At 38.5% G+C, this 20,057-nt stretch overlaps 1 protein-coding gene across 1 annotated transcript in view; it reads right to left on the reverse strand.

Annotated features, from left to right (window-relative positions):
- fs(1)M3 (female sterile (1) M3) overlaps positions 1–20,057 on the reverse strand; it is a 289,266-nt gene that overhangs the window by 221,865 nt on the left and 47,344 nt on the right. Inside the window, exon 4 of the mRNA XM_081762460.1 lies at positions 13,584–13,795. Coding sequence (XP_081618586.1) covers positions 13,584–13,795 — 212 coding nt within the window. The remainder of the gene's footprint in view (positions 1–13,583; positions 13,796–20,057) is intronic.

The raw sequence follows: 20,057 nt of genomic DNA on the forward strand, positions 1-20,057 counted from the left end.
CTCAGCGACCGCGAAAACTATGAAATCGACACTGATATCGTTTTACTTTTATATGTCCCGGTAAACGCCCCCGTAAGAACCCCTGGTTGAAAACGCTTTGCCTTGGTGTGGGACCTGGACCAAGGTATCTTTGACCAAAATTTGGTAACTCTCGGTCGACTTTTCTGGTCCCCAGGCCGGTCCCGGTAAACGTCCCCTGGAGACCCCCTAGCAAGGAATTAAAAAAAAAAAAAACCTCTTTGTCTTGGTCTGGGGTATAGACCAAGCTACCCGTGACCAAATTTTGAAAAGTTTCGGTCCACTCGTCTCGTCTACAGGCCGCACAAAGATAGACAGACAGACACACGAACAAACTCTATTTTATTTATATTAGAAAGGTCAGATCCGCCGTTATTGTATTAGTGCGGTGCTTGAGCGATTGATCGTAGAAATTCAAACTTCGATGAGTGATAATTTTATAGGCTTGTTTCATTACAAGTTTAAGCTCTTTAGTCAGTAGAGAAGAGGGCGTGAATCATGTGTCAGAGTTGATGACAATGGGTTTTGGAGGGTCTGTGGGTCACAGTGGGTAAGAGTGGTTTATGGTGGGTGGTGGGTCAGAGTGGGTCACGGTGGGTCGTGGGTCACGACGGGAGGTGAGTCAATTGGTCGTGGCTAAAGTTTTCATTGCCCCACGCCCTCTCTGAACTACAGTGTTGAAAATTAATCAGTGAAAATCAATTGCAATTGATCAATCAATTGAAAGTAATTGCTGTGGAAATCAATTGCAATTGAATCAATTGCCAATTAATTTCAATTGCAATTGAATTACAGAATTCAATTGCAATTACTTTCCACTGCAATTACTTTCAACCAATTGATCAATTGCAATTGATTCTCTTTTTTCAATGGCCAACTGCAATTAACAATTAACCATTACTTATTTCAATTGTTAATTGCAATTAACAATTAAATTTACAGATTAATTGTTAATTGTTAATTCAATTGAAATTTGCCCAACACTGTAATGTGGAATATTTCTAGTGTTGCTCATGAGATGGGACATTGCTCGCATCTCGTCTCGTCTCGATTAACAAGACAATGGATTTTTATAACGAGACAGCCTCAAATGTGGTAAGCACTAACATAAGTATATACTGTATTTCTTACCACCACGGCTAAGACCTGCACGGTCGAAGATTTGAGCCGAAGCAGCCCAATCCGGGTAGTGATGTTAACCAACTCAGCTCGGTTCAACTGAGCGAACAGCTCGAGCCGACTCGGTTGAGATGAGGCACCCACTCGACTCAGGTGAGCCATCGGCTCGAGCTAGCTTGGTTGGGGTAAGCGATCAGCTCTGTTTGGTTCGGCTTGAGTGGGTGAGCTACTGGCTCGGCTCGATAGGGAATGAGCTGAGAGCCGATCCGTTCGAGCCGTTGAGAACACTAAACCCGGGTCAAGAAATTTTGAACAAGTTTGGCCGACACCCTTTAATTTGTAACGATTTTTGGTTTGAGCTCGGATGCTTGGTTCTCCAGAACTCATATCCAGAACTTCGTGAACGATGTCCTTGCCTCCTAGACTTCAGGACTATTGATTTCAGCAGTCAACTAGTGTTTAGTATTCAGATATACCTATCTTTCTTGTTTATACATGGCGCTGTTATAATAATAATAATAATAATAATAATAATAATAATAATAATAATAATAATAAGTAGAAGTAGTAGTAGCATCATTGATAATTATATTGTTTATGTAGGATACTTGAAGAAAGTACTTGAAACTACACACATCATTTGGCTCGATTTTCCTTGTTTTGACTCGACTCGAAACAAATTCGAATAGAGTTGGAGGTAATTTTTCGAGTCGAGTTCTCGAGTCGAACTCAAAGATGTCTGTTTTGAGTCGAGTCGAGTCGAGTCGAGTTTGAGTGAGAACTCGCTCGTGCCCATCCCTACAATTCTTCTTTACCTTCTAGTTTCCAAAGACGACAATAGAAATTATTTTCATATTCTTTGAATCATAACAAGTGTAGAAATAGTGTGTGCTATGATTATCTAACATAACTACTAGTTTATTTTTTATCTTTGCCTGAGGAATTGATGGCAAAGTGTGAGAGCAGAGAACTACCATTACAGTGACCCAGGTTCGAATCCCGCCTTGGCATTAACTATTTTTTCTTTATTGGAAGGTATCGTTTACGTAATTGATATTATAATTCCGTTATTCCTTTATTATTATTATTATTATTATTATTATTATTATTATTATTATTATTATTATTGCAAACTCGAGACTGCTACATATTTTATGCATTTTCTGATTGGATTTCACGTTTTTTGTTGAATAATCAACACACTTCATTGAAGGGCACTTAGCGGAGGGAAATATCATCCTGTTGCTTTTTATTTGTTTACTTGCATGCTACACCAAGTCTGGATACTACATTTCACCTTTCTATATCTACGGGAAGTACCCTAAAGGTTTTGATGATCATAAGAGAATAAGTGAATGAGTGATGAGACCAATGAATTTTGCGTATTAACAACATTTAAAGTATCAGGTTGTCGGAAAAGTCACGACTTATTTCGGTGAAATATGACGAATGATTATTTGTGGATATATTGGAGTTATCCGGATGATTTAATAGTTATGTCATGAATAGCTAAGATGTTGAGCGTTTTGTGTATTAATACTGCTCTGTGTTTGGTTTGGTTCTACAGCTTTGACAACACATAGAAGATGGAAGACCGAAAATTGCATGTTCTCCATATTTTGTTGTTTTACTTGAGGCAAGAGAAGAACGCGCGAATAGTGTTTGTGCTTTTTACTGTCCTCAATGTTTCTGTTTTTGACCCTCTTCTGAAAGTTACTGGAAAAACTGTAAAAGTGAGTAAAGGGGCATTCCATGTCAAATCAACAAGTCATCAGACTACCATCTCAGATTTTTGTAGGAAAATGATGCAAAACTATTAGTGGGAGATGAAAAATCCCAAATATTACCTCTCTCATCCTGAAAGTGTCCCCATACAGGGTGTTCAATAATGTCAAAAAAGGCATTTTTTTCAGTTACAGTAATTCTTAAAAATTGTCATAAAATGGTTAATATGTGCACTAGAGACGTGAAACAAACACAATTAGAAAGCTTAAAGATTGATCTACAAGTTGTATTATATTGAAAAATCTGTGAAATAAAAGTAACAGTTGAAGAATTTAAATTAAAATGTGAATTTTGAATTTCGCATAGAATCCCCATGCCGTAAATGTCGCCAACACCTAGTGGCCCACTCGCCGGTAAATGTCGATCGTCGCTATAGCGACGCTTCCAAGAACTGCCGCTAGTGTGCCAATGGCGGCAGGGTTTCATCGAGTCGAAAGAGATATCTAGAGTCGGGGTATTGAAAACCACCGCATAGCAGCCAGAACTTTATTTTGGTTTGCGCTTCTTAGATTTGTCGCGGAGAATCGCGAAGGGACCAACAAGAACTATCGCCAGTCATGTGCATGCGGTTATTATATATTATTTTTTCCTGACGAGTTGTTCCTAAAGTGAGCTACGGGGGTCAAGAGTAACCCCTGGCTCTGCATCATGAAGTAAAAAATCTTGGGATGAGTGCGTATAGTTGTATGAATTTAGATGACAACTGTAGCAGATCATTTGAAAGAACCATAAAATTTTCGAGGACCATAAAATAAAGTAGACGCGCATCATTTTGTTATAAAATTACATGGCGAACGGACTTTATCTGATCTCAAACGGTCATCGTCGAATATATATGGTTACAGGAGCACTATGATTAGCCAAATTAAAAACACCTCCAGGATTTATGCCTCTACAAGCGACTTTTTTTTCATCACCTCCGTGGCCAAGTCGGAAGAGCGCGTGCCTAGTAATCCAAAGGTTGATGGTTGGCACCCAACCCGGGACACTTTAAAACTTTTTTACTGTTTTTCACTCTCCTTAATGTAAACAAATTACGCATATAGGCAATTTAACATATTTTGGGGGAGTAATTTTGTGTTTCATTGGCGTTTTGGCGCGTCTCGGCCACTGGTGGTATCATTTTTAAAACGGAAGAGGGGCCACCGCGGATCGTCGCTGCGGGGCCGCCAATTTTTTACGAGATGTCGCTAGTTACCCATCGGTGTTCCACCGACGCTTACGGCATGAACTACGGATTAACGTGAAAAAATGAAATCTTTGAGTTTTACGTCTCACGGTTATGCTAAAGGAGACGGTGATGATGAGTAATGAATGAAATGGTGGAATGAAGAAAGTGGGAGGAAACGGGAGAACCCCGAGAAAACCCACGCACACGGTGTTTGTCCACCAAAAAGTTCACTTGGCGGGGGCTGGGATCGAACCCAGGACCCCAAGCACCAGAAGTGAACGCTCTACCACTGAGCCACCGCGGCCCCACGGATTAACGTGAATCCGAACCACATGAGCTCCCGCCAGGAATCGAACCCGGCTGTATTTCTTCTTTCTCAACTTGTTTCTCAACTAATATCTATCGTTTTCGATAATTTTTACAAACTAACCTACTATCTATTTACCATATATAGAAAGTGCACCCCTCCCCATAAAGGAGACGTTCTGTTCATTTTCAATAAAGAGTTAATATACTGAATTTCAACTCCGTAATTTTAACGGCTTCTGAGATACTCATTTTTTCCGCAAATATTCGGAATCATACTATCCCTTAGTATATTATTATAATGAACGCAATATAATAATATCACAGCTTGGATTAAGGCTTAATTATATACCAAAAGCCATTTTATTTTACTGCAATTTGGCCGTGATTATTAGGCACACATAATTACATCTGTTTTTATATAATAATTTATATATTACAGAGATTTAAAAATGTATTGTTTCCAGTAGTTTGCTCCTCAAACTCTCAGGCTGTCTCTTGAAAGCCAAGTAGTAGTATACGTTCTATTGCTATTATTACAATTACAAATATCAATATCAATATCCAAAAATGCATAAAGTTCTTTTTTTACTTAGAGATTGTCAACACAGATAAGTAAACAAACAAATGAAAAAGACAATGGAGGAATTGAAAGTAAAACGTAAACCAATTGACCAGTATTCAGAAGCATATTTTTAAATCACGCTCGACCCTACTCATAGGAGATAAATACACGTTTCTGGTAAGTTGGAATTATCCGTTTCTCGCCACGTAGCAGAAATATAGCAAAAGTGAAGTGTGTTACTGGCGATCTTCGTGGCCAAAAGTACTAGCGCAATGGGGTATTAATTATAATTGCTTTTTGTTTGGGTTTGAGTTTTTTTTATTTTTATAATTTATTTTTAAAATTTCAAAACACTTTTCTTTAAAATAAGATGAAAATGATACTCAAAAATGATTACGTTACGTGTGCACTTTTGCTATACGAATCCACAGTATAAGTAGTAGTAGTAGGAGGAGGAGGAGGAGCGGGTTAGAAGCCCCGCAGAGCTAGTTTTGTTCCACCTTGACTGCCATGATGTAAATATAATCTCAACTGCTTCTTCAATTCCAACAAAGTGACAATGTTCTTTTATTACTACTATAATACACAATACACACACCAGAAGGTTTGTACAATCGCAAGCTGCAACCAATCAGAAACGTGTTTTTAGTTTCTATGGCTAGGGTCGAGGGTGAAAAAATATGCTGTTCAAAAGATGCTTTCTACAATGCAGTGAGCAGAGTGGGTCGAGGGGTCAGGGTAGGTGATAGTGAGTGGTGGGTCGCAGTGGGTCACGCTGGATGATGGATCGCAGGGGGTCACGCTGGATGATGGATCGCAGGGGGTCACATGCTGTTTACTCATGACCCAATGACCCACTCAGAATACTCGATCCATTTGATGCACTCCAACTCTGAATTTGACACTACATAAAAGATGAAAGACCAAAAATTGCATGTTCGCCATATTTTATTGTTTTACTTCAGGCAAGGGAAGAACGCGCGAATAGTGTTTGTGATTTTTGCTGTCCTCAGTGTTTCAATGTTTTTTTCCCTGGTCTTAAAAAGTTAGTGGAAAAATTGTAAAAGTGTGTAAAACGCGTAAAAATAGGAGGCAAGGTACTGAGGAAGGTTCGTTAAATTAGTTAACATTAAAAAAAATAATCCAGTGCCCTGAAACACCAGATTCCAATCAATATGAGTATCTGTCCAATGCCGTGCCGTGAAAAATCAGGGCCCGAGGCGAGAGCATACGGCAGCGCCTGCGTACAGATGAGTTGTCAATTTCAAGTTGACTTCTCTGGACTACAATTTCTGCATAATACTTTACTATTTTATCATGACTGAAATCAGGAAGTTTCAGCATTATTACACTGGAATCGTAAAAGTGTGTAATTACTGAGTTCCCTGCAGATCCATTTTTTCTTCTCCCAGCACAGTGATATCTTAGAGTAGTAGCTTAAGCGTTAGTTTCATAATGTTGGGGACGCGAGCTCGATATCGGCTGTGGCAATTCGGCAAATTTTTATAATTTGCAATACTGATACTTCTTATGTATACTAACATGAAAAATATTCAATTTCTCTAAGAGTTGAGACGACTTCCTTCACAGATGAAATGAAAACAACACAAAATTACGTCATCCGTATCAACTTCATTCGTAACTGTCTGGGAAGTAACGCATTTGGACAAGAATTGATCAATACATAAGGGCTAACCACGTCTTTACTGCTGTAGTATGGGCCAAAAATGGGTTCCAAGGAATTGTTCGTAGCTGTGCACAAATTGCCAATAGTGATCGAACTTACAACGCTAGTAACGGGAATGATCGTATTTAAGATGTCACCTCACCTTTCTACCTAGAAGAAGGGCGAAACAAAATGCATTACTGTTATCAGTTAACAAGTATTTATATTCCATTTCTTGTTGTCATAAAATAATAATTCTATCTGTAAATCCATAAACGTAACGATATTATTGCGTTCATATGTGAACCTAAGAAACATCTGACATACTCTATATCTTTTCTGTTCCTATGAATACCTTCGACTATTTTGCTTTTTCTTTCCTTCTGTACTAATAATAATAAATAATAATAATAATAATAATAATAATAATAATAATAATAATAAAGGAATAACAATTACAATTACATAAACATTATAATCTCATTCAGAAAAATTAATAATTGCCACGACGGGATTTGAACCCAGGTAGCTGCAATGAGAGTTTCCTGCTTTCACATTTTTTTTTTAAACAAATCGCCCCAACCGGACTATTGTTTCTCTACTGGCAGCTCATGTAGTCTCGACGCATTCCAAACACTACAAAGACACGAACACAAATACTGAGGACAGTTCTTCTTGCTCTTCAGAGGAATTCAAACGCTTAGTGGATTGCGCCTCATGATCAGAAGTCGAACGCACGAGATCACTGGGCTAGTGCCACCGGCTCAATTTGCCACAAATTCCTCATATGAATATAAGAAAATAAACTAGTAGTTACGGAACAAACATAGAACTGTCGATTCCTACATTGTTGATACAATTCAAAGAATGTGAAAATTTCTGCCGTCTTTTCTTTGGAAACTAGAAGTTATGGTAAACACGAAATATAATGTAAATCGGGACCATCCCTGCAACCGATGACCAGCGCCGCAACTAAGATTTTTTCTGGGGGGCAAACATTAATAAGATTATTTTCCCCCCTAGAAAAGGTTGTTTTTCTAATTCTTGGACCCCCTCTTTCCAACTTTATCTTAATCTTTATGCCCCCCGGAGCCTGTGGGCCTTCCCGCACTGCAAGGTCTGCGGTTCCGTTAGTTACTTCCTGGGCCCATACCATACATGACAAAATTATTAAGGGGACAATATTGATAAATCTCAAAGCCATACAAATAAATACACTTCTCCACAAAACTTAAGCACTCGAAAGGAGTAGCAGAAAATAAAACGACAGAATCACTGCACCATGTATAATCAACAGAAAAACGCCACAAATACATAATGCAACACAAACGAAGGACAAAAATATAGTTAAAATGTACAGGATGGGCAGTAAGTTCAGAACCACTATACCTTGACATGTAAAACTAGACTGTGCGAGGGCATAGACCGTCAATATGGCGTGTGATCACCACGAACAGATAAACAGGCACGACAGCTGGTCTCCATACTGCAAATCAGAGTGTTGATCAAGTCTCGCGGCAGATGGTGCCACTCCTCGAGAAGAGCTGTTCGCAGTTCAGGAAGAGAAAAAAATGAAATTAAGTTTTACGTCCCACGGATATCTCGGTTAGGCTAAAGGAGACTGGCGGTTCAGGAAGAGTATGTATTGGTGAATGTGCGTAATGTCTTCGCTCTTCAGATACTCGGACATCAGATGGCCATAGTTTGGCGGGCATTGTCACCCATAAACAGGAAATCCGGATCAAATACTCCGCGGAAATTTCGCACATGTGTATGGGTAATTTCATCGCGATACCGTTGTATCGTCAAAGTGCCAGTTCCACAATATGGAAATTCGTTTTCCCACCCGGCATAATACCACACACACCATGATGGAACCACCGCCAAAGGACGGCCGTTCAGCAATGAAATTTGGATGATAGTGTGTTCCTGGTTCTCTCCACACTAATGACCAACCAGAATCAGACGATAGACTGTATCGAGACTCATCGGAGAACATAACGCATGCCCACTGGTGTCCTCCTTCATGCCACATGTTCCTGACACCTTGTGTAACGGGCAAGTTTGTGTTCTCGTTTCAATGGGACACACAGTACAGGCCTTCAGGCATACAACCCTGCTGTTTTGAGCCAGTAACGAACAATTTCATGACTAACACGTCATACATCGCCTGAAACAAATCATATGCCTGTTGAGACCATGACGCTTGACGGTTACATATTTCAGCAATTTGAGAAACCGGTCATTGGTAGCCGACGTCCTCCTCGGACGACCTCCTCTATGACCCCTACTGACTGTATGTTCATTTTGGAAGCGACTCCATAAGCCTTGACACTACTTTTGTTCACATTGAATTCCTGCGCAACGTCCTCTTAGGATCAGCCTAGTTCCAATACCCCAATTATTCGCCCGCGGTCAAGTCATTCAAATGTCGTCTACCAGCCATTACAAGGTGCCCACGCTTGATATCTCACACAGGAACCACCAACTAACTGCTTGAAACCTCAGACATAACTGGGGTGTCGTGTACTCTTCGTGGCAAAATCGGCTCGCAGCGGTTGCGACAGTGCTACGCGCGTGCTATAGGGTGTTTTCGTCTTGTCTTGTGCGTGTCTTTGTATATGCATGCCTTCTAGCAGTGTTTAATGGACCCTACGCATAACTTATCCTACGTTCTCCCGGGTTGCTTAAGTTTTGTGGAGCAGTATTATTTCTAGAGCTCCTAATAGTAGACATTTTTTACTGAAATGGGTACACGACTAATTTTTATTCTGTTTACCTTTTGTGTGCTGTTTTGTTTATGTAATATAGCGACCCTATTTGGTGCTTCATTTCTAATTTCATGTTCATATCGTATATGCAGTAAGAAAATTTTCTCAATATCGGCCCTCTCGAACGGCGGGGAGTTTCTCTGGGGGCAGTTGCCCCCCATAAGTTACGGCTCTGCTGATGACGTAGCCTCAACTTGAACGTTTCGTGATATTTTCCTCATTGAGGAACGTCTATGTAACTTGTTTTCGAGTTAAACAAGGAACTTTCGAGTAATTCATTAAGATACACACACAAGTTGCTTATATTTTCTTGTTTATATTTTTGTTTATATTTTGTTTATATTTTTGTTTGTTTTGTTATATTTGAGTATCTTGTTTATATTTTTCCATGAAACGATTTTAACTAGGTATTAGTTTGGGTGGAAGGTTAAGTGGCGCGGTAGGTGAGTGATTAGCCAATTGAACTTCTATTTGGTAGACACGGGTTCTAATCCCGGCCAGGCTGAAACTTTTTCGTGTTCCTATTTCAATTTCAACTTCAATGCATACTCAGTTTGACAAGCAAGATCTCTTCCCTAGAAAGAAAAATATGTTTGAATAATGATAATTGCAGAAGGTCTGTCAATGGAGACAGTGATTTACAAACTTATTTCCAAGAGTTGTTCTAGATTTGATATTTTCGTCTACTTTCAAGCATTTTCTGATTCATGTGTGATCAGTGTTTTTATTTCTTTTAATATACAGTATATAATAAATAATACATTACATACACAGCAATATTGAGATTAACATATGATGTTCAATGGACTACACGCTCTGAACCAGAGATATTGATCTCAGAATGGAGAAATGTTTCGTGCGTAATCTACTCTCAATTTTACTTGCATAAAGATTTAACTCAGTGCTACCAACTGCTGTCAGTGCCGAGAAAAGTTACTTGTAAGTTGGGTTGCATCTGACTAGGCGTTCTCACAACTGCAAATGACCTGGACCCCAAGTAATGAAATTAGAGCACTTAGGGGGTCAGTTACTTTTTTTGAGTGGCTGTAGAACTTGAGTGAAACTATGAGTCCCATAGTGCGACGCTGGGAGTTAATAATATGGATATCACCATGCTTGAAATTCTAAGCATCAAGAATTTTTAGAATTTAAGGTCATCCTAACATCTACCTGGTATTGGAAATTAATGGTACAAAAGAAATGTATCCTGAAACTATAAATCATATCGGTGCAATGTTCTACGATGCTCAATTAATTAATTACCAGTAACAATAAAGGTGTTGGGTTGATAGATTCCTTTTATCCTAAGAAAGGAATAAACTTTAAAGAATTTTAATAAATATTAAGATCGGGAAAAAAATTGAAATTTTATTAGTAAATCTAATAATCTGCGGCTGATTACACTGGTAAACACAATTTTTGCGGCCGAAGTAATTTAAGTGAAATTAGGTTAGATTTGTCATTCTAATTACGAATATGACAGCAGTTGCCCTAGATTGGCTCTAGTTTATCTACAAGAACAATCACTATAGAAATACAAACACTAGATATGGAGACATGTGATGTAATCCCGTAGCTGTGTGTCAAATAACATTTAATTTGTATCAAAGAACATTAAATCACATCGAGATATACATAGATCATGAAGAACGTACAAAAATAATAAGCATCTTATTGCATGTAGCACAAGAATAAATTTAACACATACAAAAGCTCATTTTGTTGGATTTGCGTGTGTTCATCAGCAGGACAATAACGCTGTAGGATCCACCAGTAATTAGCCATCATGTGAGTGTCCCACCGGCCTTGATATCTTTCTTTCATCATCTTTAGGTCCTGGTGGAACCGCTCACCATGTTCCTCACTGTAATCGCCAAGATTGTCGGGAAATCTGTCCAGGTGGCTATGGAGGTAATGTAACTTGATACTCATATTATCCCTATGTTTGTGAAAGCTGTAAGCATATTTCGAACTAGTTTCTCATAATTCTTTGATTTGTGGTTCCCGAAGAACTTCTTCACCACAGAAACGAAACTGCACCACACAGCGGCTTCCGTATCGTTCATGACAGTTACAAATTTCGCATCATGCATAAGCTTACGGATGTCAGCGTCAATGATTCTTCCTGCCTTTAGTTTCTCCATGCTTTTACCTGGGAAGGATGCAGGGTTAAATTAACCCACCTGGAGGCCCGGAGCTAGAAAAAAAATATGTGGCCCCTGTTCACTTCACCTAATACAATTATGTGAAAGTACAGTAGGAAAGTAAAAGGAATGTGTTTCATATATATTTGGTCATATTTTATTTTATGATTATGATAGTATCTTCATGATTCTTTTTAGATAGCCTGAGATTTTAATAAGAGTGGAGGTCCGGGGCTATAGCCCCTCTAAGCCCCCCTTAATCCGGCCCTGGAAGGATGTACAAACTTATCTGAAATATTTGTCATCCTTGTCCATAGCATATTGTTTCGTAACTCCCAACTTGATATGCAAACGTGATTCTGTCCCTGGCAACTAACGGCTCGTTAATGATGTTTCCTGCACTTACTGATATATTTTCTTTCAATGGTCATGTGTCCTGCTCCCAATACAGATGTTTAGCTCGACTATCTTACATGCAGATAAAGGAAGGGTATTTGGCATACCCACTTTGCTGTTCTAACAGTAAATTTACCATTTTAAGGTCTACATAGATATACCACTGGTGTTCATGATAATGTAACATCTCTAAGATCTGCTTAATGTTTGCATATACTCTTCTAAGTTTTGTCGAGTACTCAACAGCAACAGATGCATAGCGGTTGCCATTGTGCAATAACATACATTTCAAGCTTCTTGAGAAACTATCTATGAAGAGCCGCCAATCTTCTGGTCGATATTCTGGTAATCTTAATTGAAGAAGAAGCTGCAGAATGTTGTTATAGTACACCAAGTCTTCATCGTTCATGAAATGTGTGAGGAAGTCTGCATCTCTTGTTCGATAAATTATTATTTTAGTTTCATGGCTCAGAGAGTTCTTTTCCTTCATCCTAGATGCAAGAAGTTCTGATTGCTGTTTTAATAGACTGACTTCTCGTATTAGGGGTAAGAGTGGATCTGAAAAGGTAGGGAGACGGTAGGTAGCGGCATGGCGTCACTCCGTCCCCCTGCGTATCTTGGCCCATTTTTTTAGAAACTGGGGAGGCGCCGTACATATTTTTTGGAAGTAGGGGGATGGAGTTCCCCGCCTTCCCCCGCACTTTTACCCTTGTCTCGTATAAGATCATTCAGTTCATTTTGCGAGAACTGTCCATTTCACACCTTTCCATCGTCAAATTCACTTTCACTGGTGTTACTTACTGACTGGCTTTCTTCAACATCGGACAATGCAAGTGCAGGAAGGAAGGTTAACACCGGCACTGAAATGTCCTCAGTGTGAGGCACTGGTCTTCTCGCTGATTATAAGTCAGGGTATTCTCATTTGTGTTTGTTGTAACGATTGAGGTCTTTCACGTTTATGGCACAAAAATAATCATCGTGGTGATTCTTCTGTTTTCTCTATACCATAGGCACACCGAATTTCAACCCTGGTCTTCCACCTTTTGACCAATACCATAAGCACTCGACACAAATCTTGCAAACCTTATGGGGTGCCCAACTTTCGTCTTGGTTTTCAACCTTTACACCGAAATATGCACATCATACTTGCTTGACGAAGTCAGTCAGTCACGTTTCTCCTTTGTTTTGTTTTTTTGGTTGACAGTATTCGGCACAGATGTAGCAAAAAAACATCTGAGTTATTTCTACAGCTTCTTAGTTAAGAACTCATCTTTCACTGAAAAAAATGAAGAAATAAACATCATTTTAGTAACAGAAATTGAAGCCTTTACAAACGAAGGCAATTACTATTAGTGACTAATCAAATTCGGCACAAAATTGTGTTTACAATTTCACAACTTTTACCACATAGTAGCGACATACTTGTCACATTTCATTCACGATACATATGTGCTGATGCCTGTTATCTCAACATCTAGAGCCAATTTGGCGAAACTAACGTTATTTTTAAATTCATCGTGCACAATATGCTTATAATCCATTAAAATATTACCGGCCGCAGACATTTTCTTTTTCTTTTTTGACCAGTGTTATCATTCGGAATGTTACATGAAACTTACACAATTATTACACTTCTACTTACAAGGAAGGGACAAACACGTGATCTGGTTTATGATTTACTACGATCAGCAACAAGTCACCATCTTGGAAAAAGAACTTCGCATCCTTCGGTTCCCAGAAGTTTTGAATAGTTTGCCTTAAAGTTAGTTCCAATTTGCGTGTTCCAATGTACAGCTGACAATATCCTTCTTTAAAAGCCACCAACAGAAATAATATTCTTTGCCACTCCACAGCCTTAGGAAGACAATTAAGTTAAATCAATGCATTCATGGAATGTTTGTTGTAGATATTAGAACTACTAGGAATTTAATCGCCCCATTAAAATAATAACGTTGCTTGAAACTTGCAAAATAGTACCTAACTTTGTTAAATTTCTGTTTACATTCGTATTTACTATATTATACATGTGTTTCTTACATCTTAATTTCTACTAATAAAATTAGTCTCTCTTTCTCTTGTTATTACATTGAAATTTCCTTCCTTTCCTACTTAACATTTTTTTCTTACACGAACTTTTGTCATGAAGTTATTTTCAAGCAGGAAAATCACATCTGATTATCTATGAATCGAACGTAAAAATTACAGTTCATACAAATAAAACTAGATTAAATCATATTTGATATATTGTTACATGAAAGAACAAATAGATAAACTCAGACTAAATAACATGTAAGACTAAGGCACTTAAATCAGAGGTCTGCACGGGCGGCCTACAAAGCATTTATCACTTCGGTCCCGGGCCGGGCTCAGGCCGTAAGTGTTTAATATAACCATATTTTTCGGGCCTAACTTTGTAAATATAATTACTATTGAACGGTATTTATTGGACCGTTCTTTCTGGAGAACTTTTAAATCACAACTGCAAAATCAAACCTCTAATTGCTGTAAATAAAAATTCAATTCTGCGTTGATTATTAAGTTTATGTAATTGGGGCTTATTTGACTATCATACGAACTCGGGCCGGGCTCGGTCTTAAATGTTAAAACATATTTCCGACCCGGGTCGGGCCTCATATTATAAACTTACGGGCCAGGTCGGGCCCGGGCTAAAAATTCTGGCCCGAGCAGACCTCTAACTTGAATTTAGTGGACGTAGTGAACATTGCCTTATAAAAAATGGAATCTATTGTTTATAGTAGTACTGGTAGAACTACAAGAAACTAGTTTCTCATTGGATATGGGAGTCTTGTGACCTGATCACGTTGTATAACGTCATAGGAGTTACTGTCCTAATTTTGGAATAGTTGCTTTGGTCCACCCCAAATTTTGGTAGGGTGTATATGACCACCCCATTAACTTTTGGAAATTGTCAAAAGTTTCGTAAGTTTGGTTGGTCCACCTCGTTCCCTTTTATAGATAAAAATGTTAAAAATTAAATTTTGGAGGGGTACTATGGCCTACCCCTTAAATTTAGGAATCGTCAAAAAAAAAAAGTTTTGGCAAATATTCTATAGGACTTGAATATATACTTCTGTACATTTGAATGGTTGTGCTTGTTTAATTCTATGGGTAAAAGTTGACAAAAATATAAGCGCAAGCAATGCGTATTTGCCTTGTGCTCACCACATGGTTCGTTTTTGTTCTATTTCATCATTTTTGTTGAAGTTTTGTTGCATTATATGGTTTCATACATAAATTCATGGCCCAATTTTCTTTCAAAATACATAGGTACTTTGATGCGCCTCTCTTAAATTATGTGAGGGTTGTGTTCGTCCATAGCTTAAATTTGGAAATTGTCAAAAAGTAAAATTTGGTAAAAGTTATCATGGACGCAAATACATACCTCTATAAATTTGGTTGATTCACTTCATATCCTTCTATGATTAAAACTGTCTAAAATATACGCGAGCAACAATATTCTGGAGGGCATTTTGAATTTTGGCTGGAAACTTCAATTAGCATGAGGCGGAATCTTGAATATAGAGCCCAAGATCCACTAAGGTGAGGTTTTATTGCAACATGATTCTATGGATAAGTACGTTGGTCTCTTCTCTTGAATAGGGGTACGAGTACCATGAAACACCTCTGAAAGTTTTGGATGTACACATTGGCCCACCCTCATTTTGGAATTAGCCAAAGCTAATAATTGGTAAATGATCTCTAGGACTAAAATATACATACTTCTGTACATTTTATGGAATTCATGTTGTTTCCTTCTATGGGTGAAAAATTCTCTTCCCCCCAATAAAAATTCAAATTTGGGAAGTTTGTGATTTAATTTATTCTCTATGGTGTGCTATTATTTTAACATAAGATTATATAGACGAATACAGGGTCTCATTTTGTTTCAATGAGCATGAGTAACTTGAGACGCATTTCTCAAATTTCGGTATGAATACTGTAGGCCCACTCTTTAAATTTAACAATTGTCAAAAAATGAAAGTTCGTAATTGTTTTCTAGGACATCGCTATGTACTTTTGTAAATATGAAAGGTTCATGTTGATCCCTTGCATGGATACAAAATTGTCGAAATTAAAATTTGGAAGATTTCGGCCACATCTAATGAGAAACTATTATATTATTTAATCATATGGAAACGTAAATGACCTTATTTTCTTTCGTAAAAGTGGTCCCTCAATGCACGCCACCTTAAAATTTGGAATGGGCCACTATTAAATTTAGAAACTGTCAAGAAATAAAGATTGATCAATTTTCTCTAGGACCTCTGTAAATTGGGATAGTTCAAACTGTAAACAAAGCATTGATACAGTTTTGTAATCTGATTCATGTGTTCTGACTTCAAACCACATTTTATATCTTCAAAGTAAACCTTGTAAATTTAGAACTTGATACCTGATAGGTAATTAAAATTAACTATCTGCTACCAAGTTCCTGATAGGACCGAAAACAAGAACAATTTCACTTTTTTGAACGTTTGTAGACGTAACTCATAGTATGATGTCATTGGTGGTAAAGTATCTCTGGAGAAATCTAATTGATTTCTGTTAATGCTTTGGACATTAGGATTTGTATTCATGACTTATAGTCTAAGTTTATTGTGGAAGTCGAATTATGTGATATCTGATTAATTGGTCGTTGCTGATATTTAAAATCATAGGATTTGTACTCACGATTGCTGGGATTAGTTCTTCTGTCATTGTTGGGAAGTTACATAAAAGGGTAAATCGTAAGTCTTGCAATATTCTGGTGAACTAAGATTTATTACAGTATAATGAAAAAAGCATTCAAAGTGTGGGTTATCGTATCCGACTGTCTGCAGCCACGTTCCTGATATTCCCCCAACTGCAGGTTTTTTTGGTAGGGGAAAAGAAGTCCACTGCAGTTTCCACCTCCTGGTGATTGGTAAAGCATCGTGATTTCAGGAAGTATGCCTTCGACCAAATTCGAAGGGAAAATATCAGGACTACATGTCGGGTTGTAGCATCAGTTCGATGTCGTCTGATTTTTTTTTTTTTCAGTTGTGATTTTACGTTATCCTGTTGTAGCGGGGTGTGCTTTCAGTTCAACAAGATAGAAAATTTTTTGCGCAGTGCATCATACATCCGCTGTAATTGTTCGGAATAAAAGTGGTCATTGATAGTATGACAGTTGGGCTTGAATTGAATTACCCCATCGTGATTCCACCATACACAAACCGAACATTACATTTTTCTCAAAACTGTTGTATTTCACAGCCGCTTTTAGAAGTTGCCCCTTGTTCAATCACTGTTTTTGTACATTCGAATTTCGGAAAAACACCCACCTTTCTTCACATGTGATAATTCGTTTCAGAAAATACATATCAAGTGGCTTTTGTGGTAGTTATCAGCACACATCCCCTCTCATTTGTGACAGAGGCAATCAAATCGTGTGACAATACGGCACATTGTGGTGGTATCCCGTGTTCATGAAGGTGATTTACTACATTAGACTGCAATATGCCGAGTTAGTTTGACAATCGTGGTGTGTTGGTCGATGGAGTAGGCCTATCGTATGACTTCAAAATCTGTTACAATGGGCCAACCGGATCTGGCCGACATTTTTACAACCTGCAAGGAATTTCTGGAACCAATGAGTTAATGTGCTGTAGATGATCGTATCTTTTTTTTTTTCGCATGACACTGAGGTTACTGCCTCAGTGTTACACCAGAGTTCGAGCCTATATAGTAACAGTTTATATGTCAGATGTTGTCGAGCGCTCATTGTTACTGAAGCCAGAGACAGACTGAAGATATTAACAGTGTGGCGGTCTCCGAGTTGAATAATCCGCTTGGCACACCACCTCTTGGGCTAGTTTAGTTTTGCACTTACGGTCGATCCAGCAAAAATATATATATATTAGTTTCAAAATGTTGGAAAGTTTTTAGGAAGATGCTCCTTGTGAAATCCATGGAAATTGTCACAAAGGTCAGCAGGTTTTGTGTTTCCCAAAGTCTGTAATGCGGGTACAGAGCTCTAAAAACTGCTGACAGAGACGAGTATTATTCAATTATTAATTTAATTTTGTTTTCCAGTAATTGCAAGCAAAAGTTCCTGGGTCGTCATTTGGGCAGGACAGGAGGGTGTAACACCTCCCTTGAGTATCACAAACACACATTGTTTGATCAAATCTATAGTTAAAAACTTATATAAAAAGTGAAACTTTTATGTCGGTGGGGAATCCCCCATTGAAGAAAATCTAAAATTGCGCTGCTATTGGCAAAAATTTATACAGTTAGGATAGCACATTGCTAGAGAGCTTACATTTGGTTTAAAGAGTCGAAGACTTGATCTCAAGCCATGTGCGTTCATAGTGGAGCACATAGAGAGAGAGAGAGAGAGAGAGAGAGAGAGAGAGAGAGAGAGAGAGAGAGAGAGAGAGAGAGAAAGAGAGAGAGAGAGAGAGAGAGAGATATGATTTACACATATAAGTTTAAAACTAGAGAAAAAAATAATCTGATAGAATCCACATTACGACGAAATTTGTGATTTTGTCAAACAGAAAAAGGAAAGTTCACAAACTGCGAGGATCAGATCAGGCAGTTATCGAAGTAAGGTGGAAAACTCTTTTTAGAGCATCAGGCGATTGCGAAGGGAGAGAAAGATCTTAAGATCTGGGCAATTAAGAATTTAAAAAATCTTTAGATATCGAACCATGACTTCACCCATTCAGCCACGGAGAACTCTACGCAGTCATTCATATACCTTTCCCCTTAACTACGTTAAGAAACTAATAGAATGGAATATTCCAAAAGTTGAATCGGTGGGGGCAGAAAAATCTTGTTACTACTGTGTGAGTTATATTTGATAGAACCGTCTGATCAAGTAGTGCCAAATACTCAGACGTAAATAATCTTTTGCGGAGCTAGTGGAAAATTAAACAAATCATCGTAAATATAAAGGTAACCAAGAAAGTTCTGTCGCTTTTTCACCAACTACCTTCGAACATCGATATGTCACCTCAGACATACCTGGAAGATCAAAAATAGTAGCCATCAGCACCGACGACCTTCTGCCAACGTTCTGGAAGGCCATGGATTATATCGCGATAGAACTTGATGAGCCGTGAAGCGAAGAAAGTATCAAGTGCATTTGCACCTCTACTAGGGGTTTGAACTGGCGTCCTTCAACGTGATTGTCCAGGGAATGGAACGGGTAATAATCGGACGGAGCAATGTCCGGGGAGTATGGCAGATGCAATAGTTTTTCCCATCCAAGGCGTAGAATAGTGTCCCATTTCATCCTAGCCACGTGTGGCTTAGCGTTTTCCTGTAACAGGAGAACCCCTTTGCCATGCAGAAGTTTTGAGTTTCTTTAACACGGCTTAACTGCTGACAGTACACAATTGCATTGATGCTCTGACTAGCTGGTAGCAATTCCCGATGCAAGATGCCGTGAGCAGTCCACCAAACACACAGAAGGGCCGCCTTCTGGTGCAGTGCTGGTTTCGGCCGTTTTGGAACTGGTTTGTGACAAGCTAACCAATGATGACGGCGCCGTGGAGTTTTGTACAGGGCACACTTATCATTACATGTCAACTCCCTGTCCAGAAATGGCTCCTTCCTCAGACGAGACAGCAAACAAACACAGGTGTCTGCTGTGTTGCCTTTTGGCCAGGAGTCAAATCATGTGGAACCCATCTAAACAACTTGTAGTGCTTCTCAAATTGACGTAGGTGCTTGTGAATGGCAATATGTTGGATATACCCACACTAACAACTGACCTTCGCCTTATCTCCATTCGCATTCAACTCACGGTGTGAGGGCCAATTGAACACAGACCTCCACAAAAGGCGATATAACTTTCTTGGCTACCTTTTTATGTTAGAATTTTGAAAAGAACATGTTAACAAAAATTTTAGGAATGATCAAAAAATGGATCAAAAGATTGCAATCTTGACCAATAATTAGTTTTTGGATCAGAAATCACAAAATTTTTGAACGGCCCCTAAATCGAGTTTTCGTATTTTCTACGGAATAAGCACATCATACTGAGTTAAGTGATAGTTTGGATTTGGTTACACTGTATGTAGTTCTCCAGATATAAGGTCTACAAGAATTTTTTGACTGAAATATA

Source organism: Thermobia domestica, chromosome 6 (genome assembly GCF_964235325.1).
Source record: "Thermobia domestica chromosome 6, izTheDome1.hap1.1, whole genome shotgun sequence".
NCBI lineage: Eukaryota > Metazoa > Arthropoda > Insecta > Zygentoma > Lepismatidae > Thermobia > Thermobia domestica.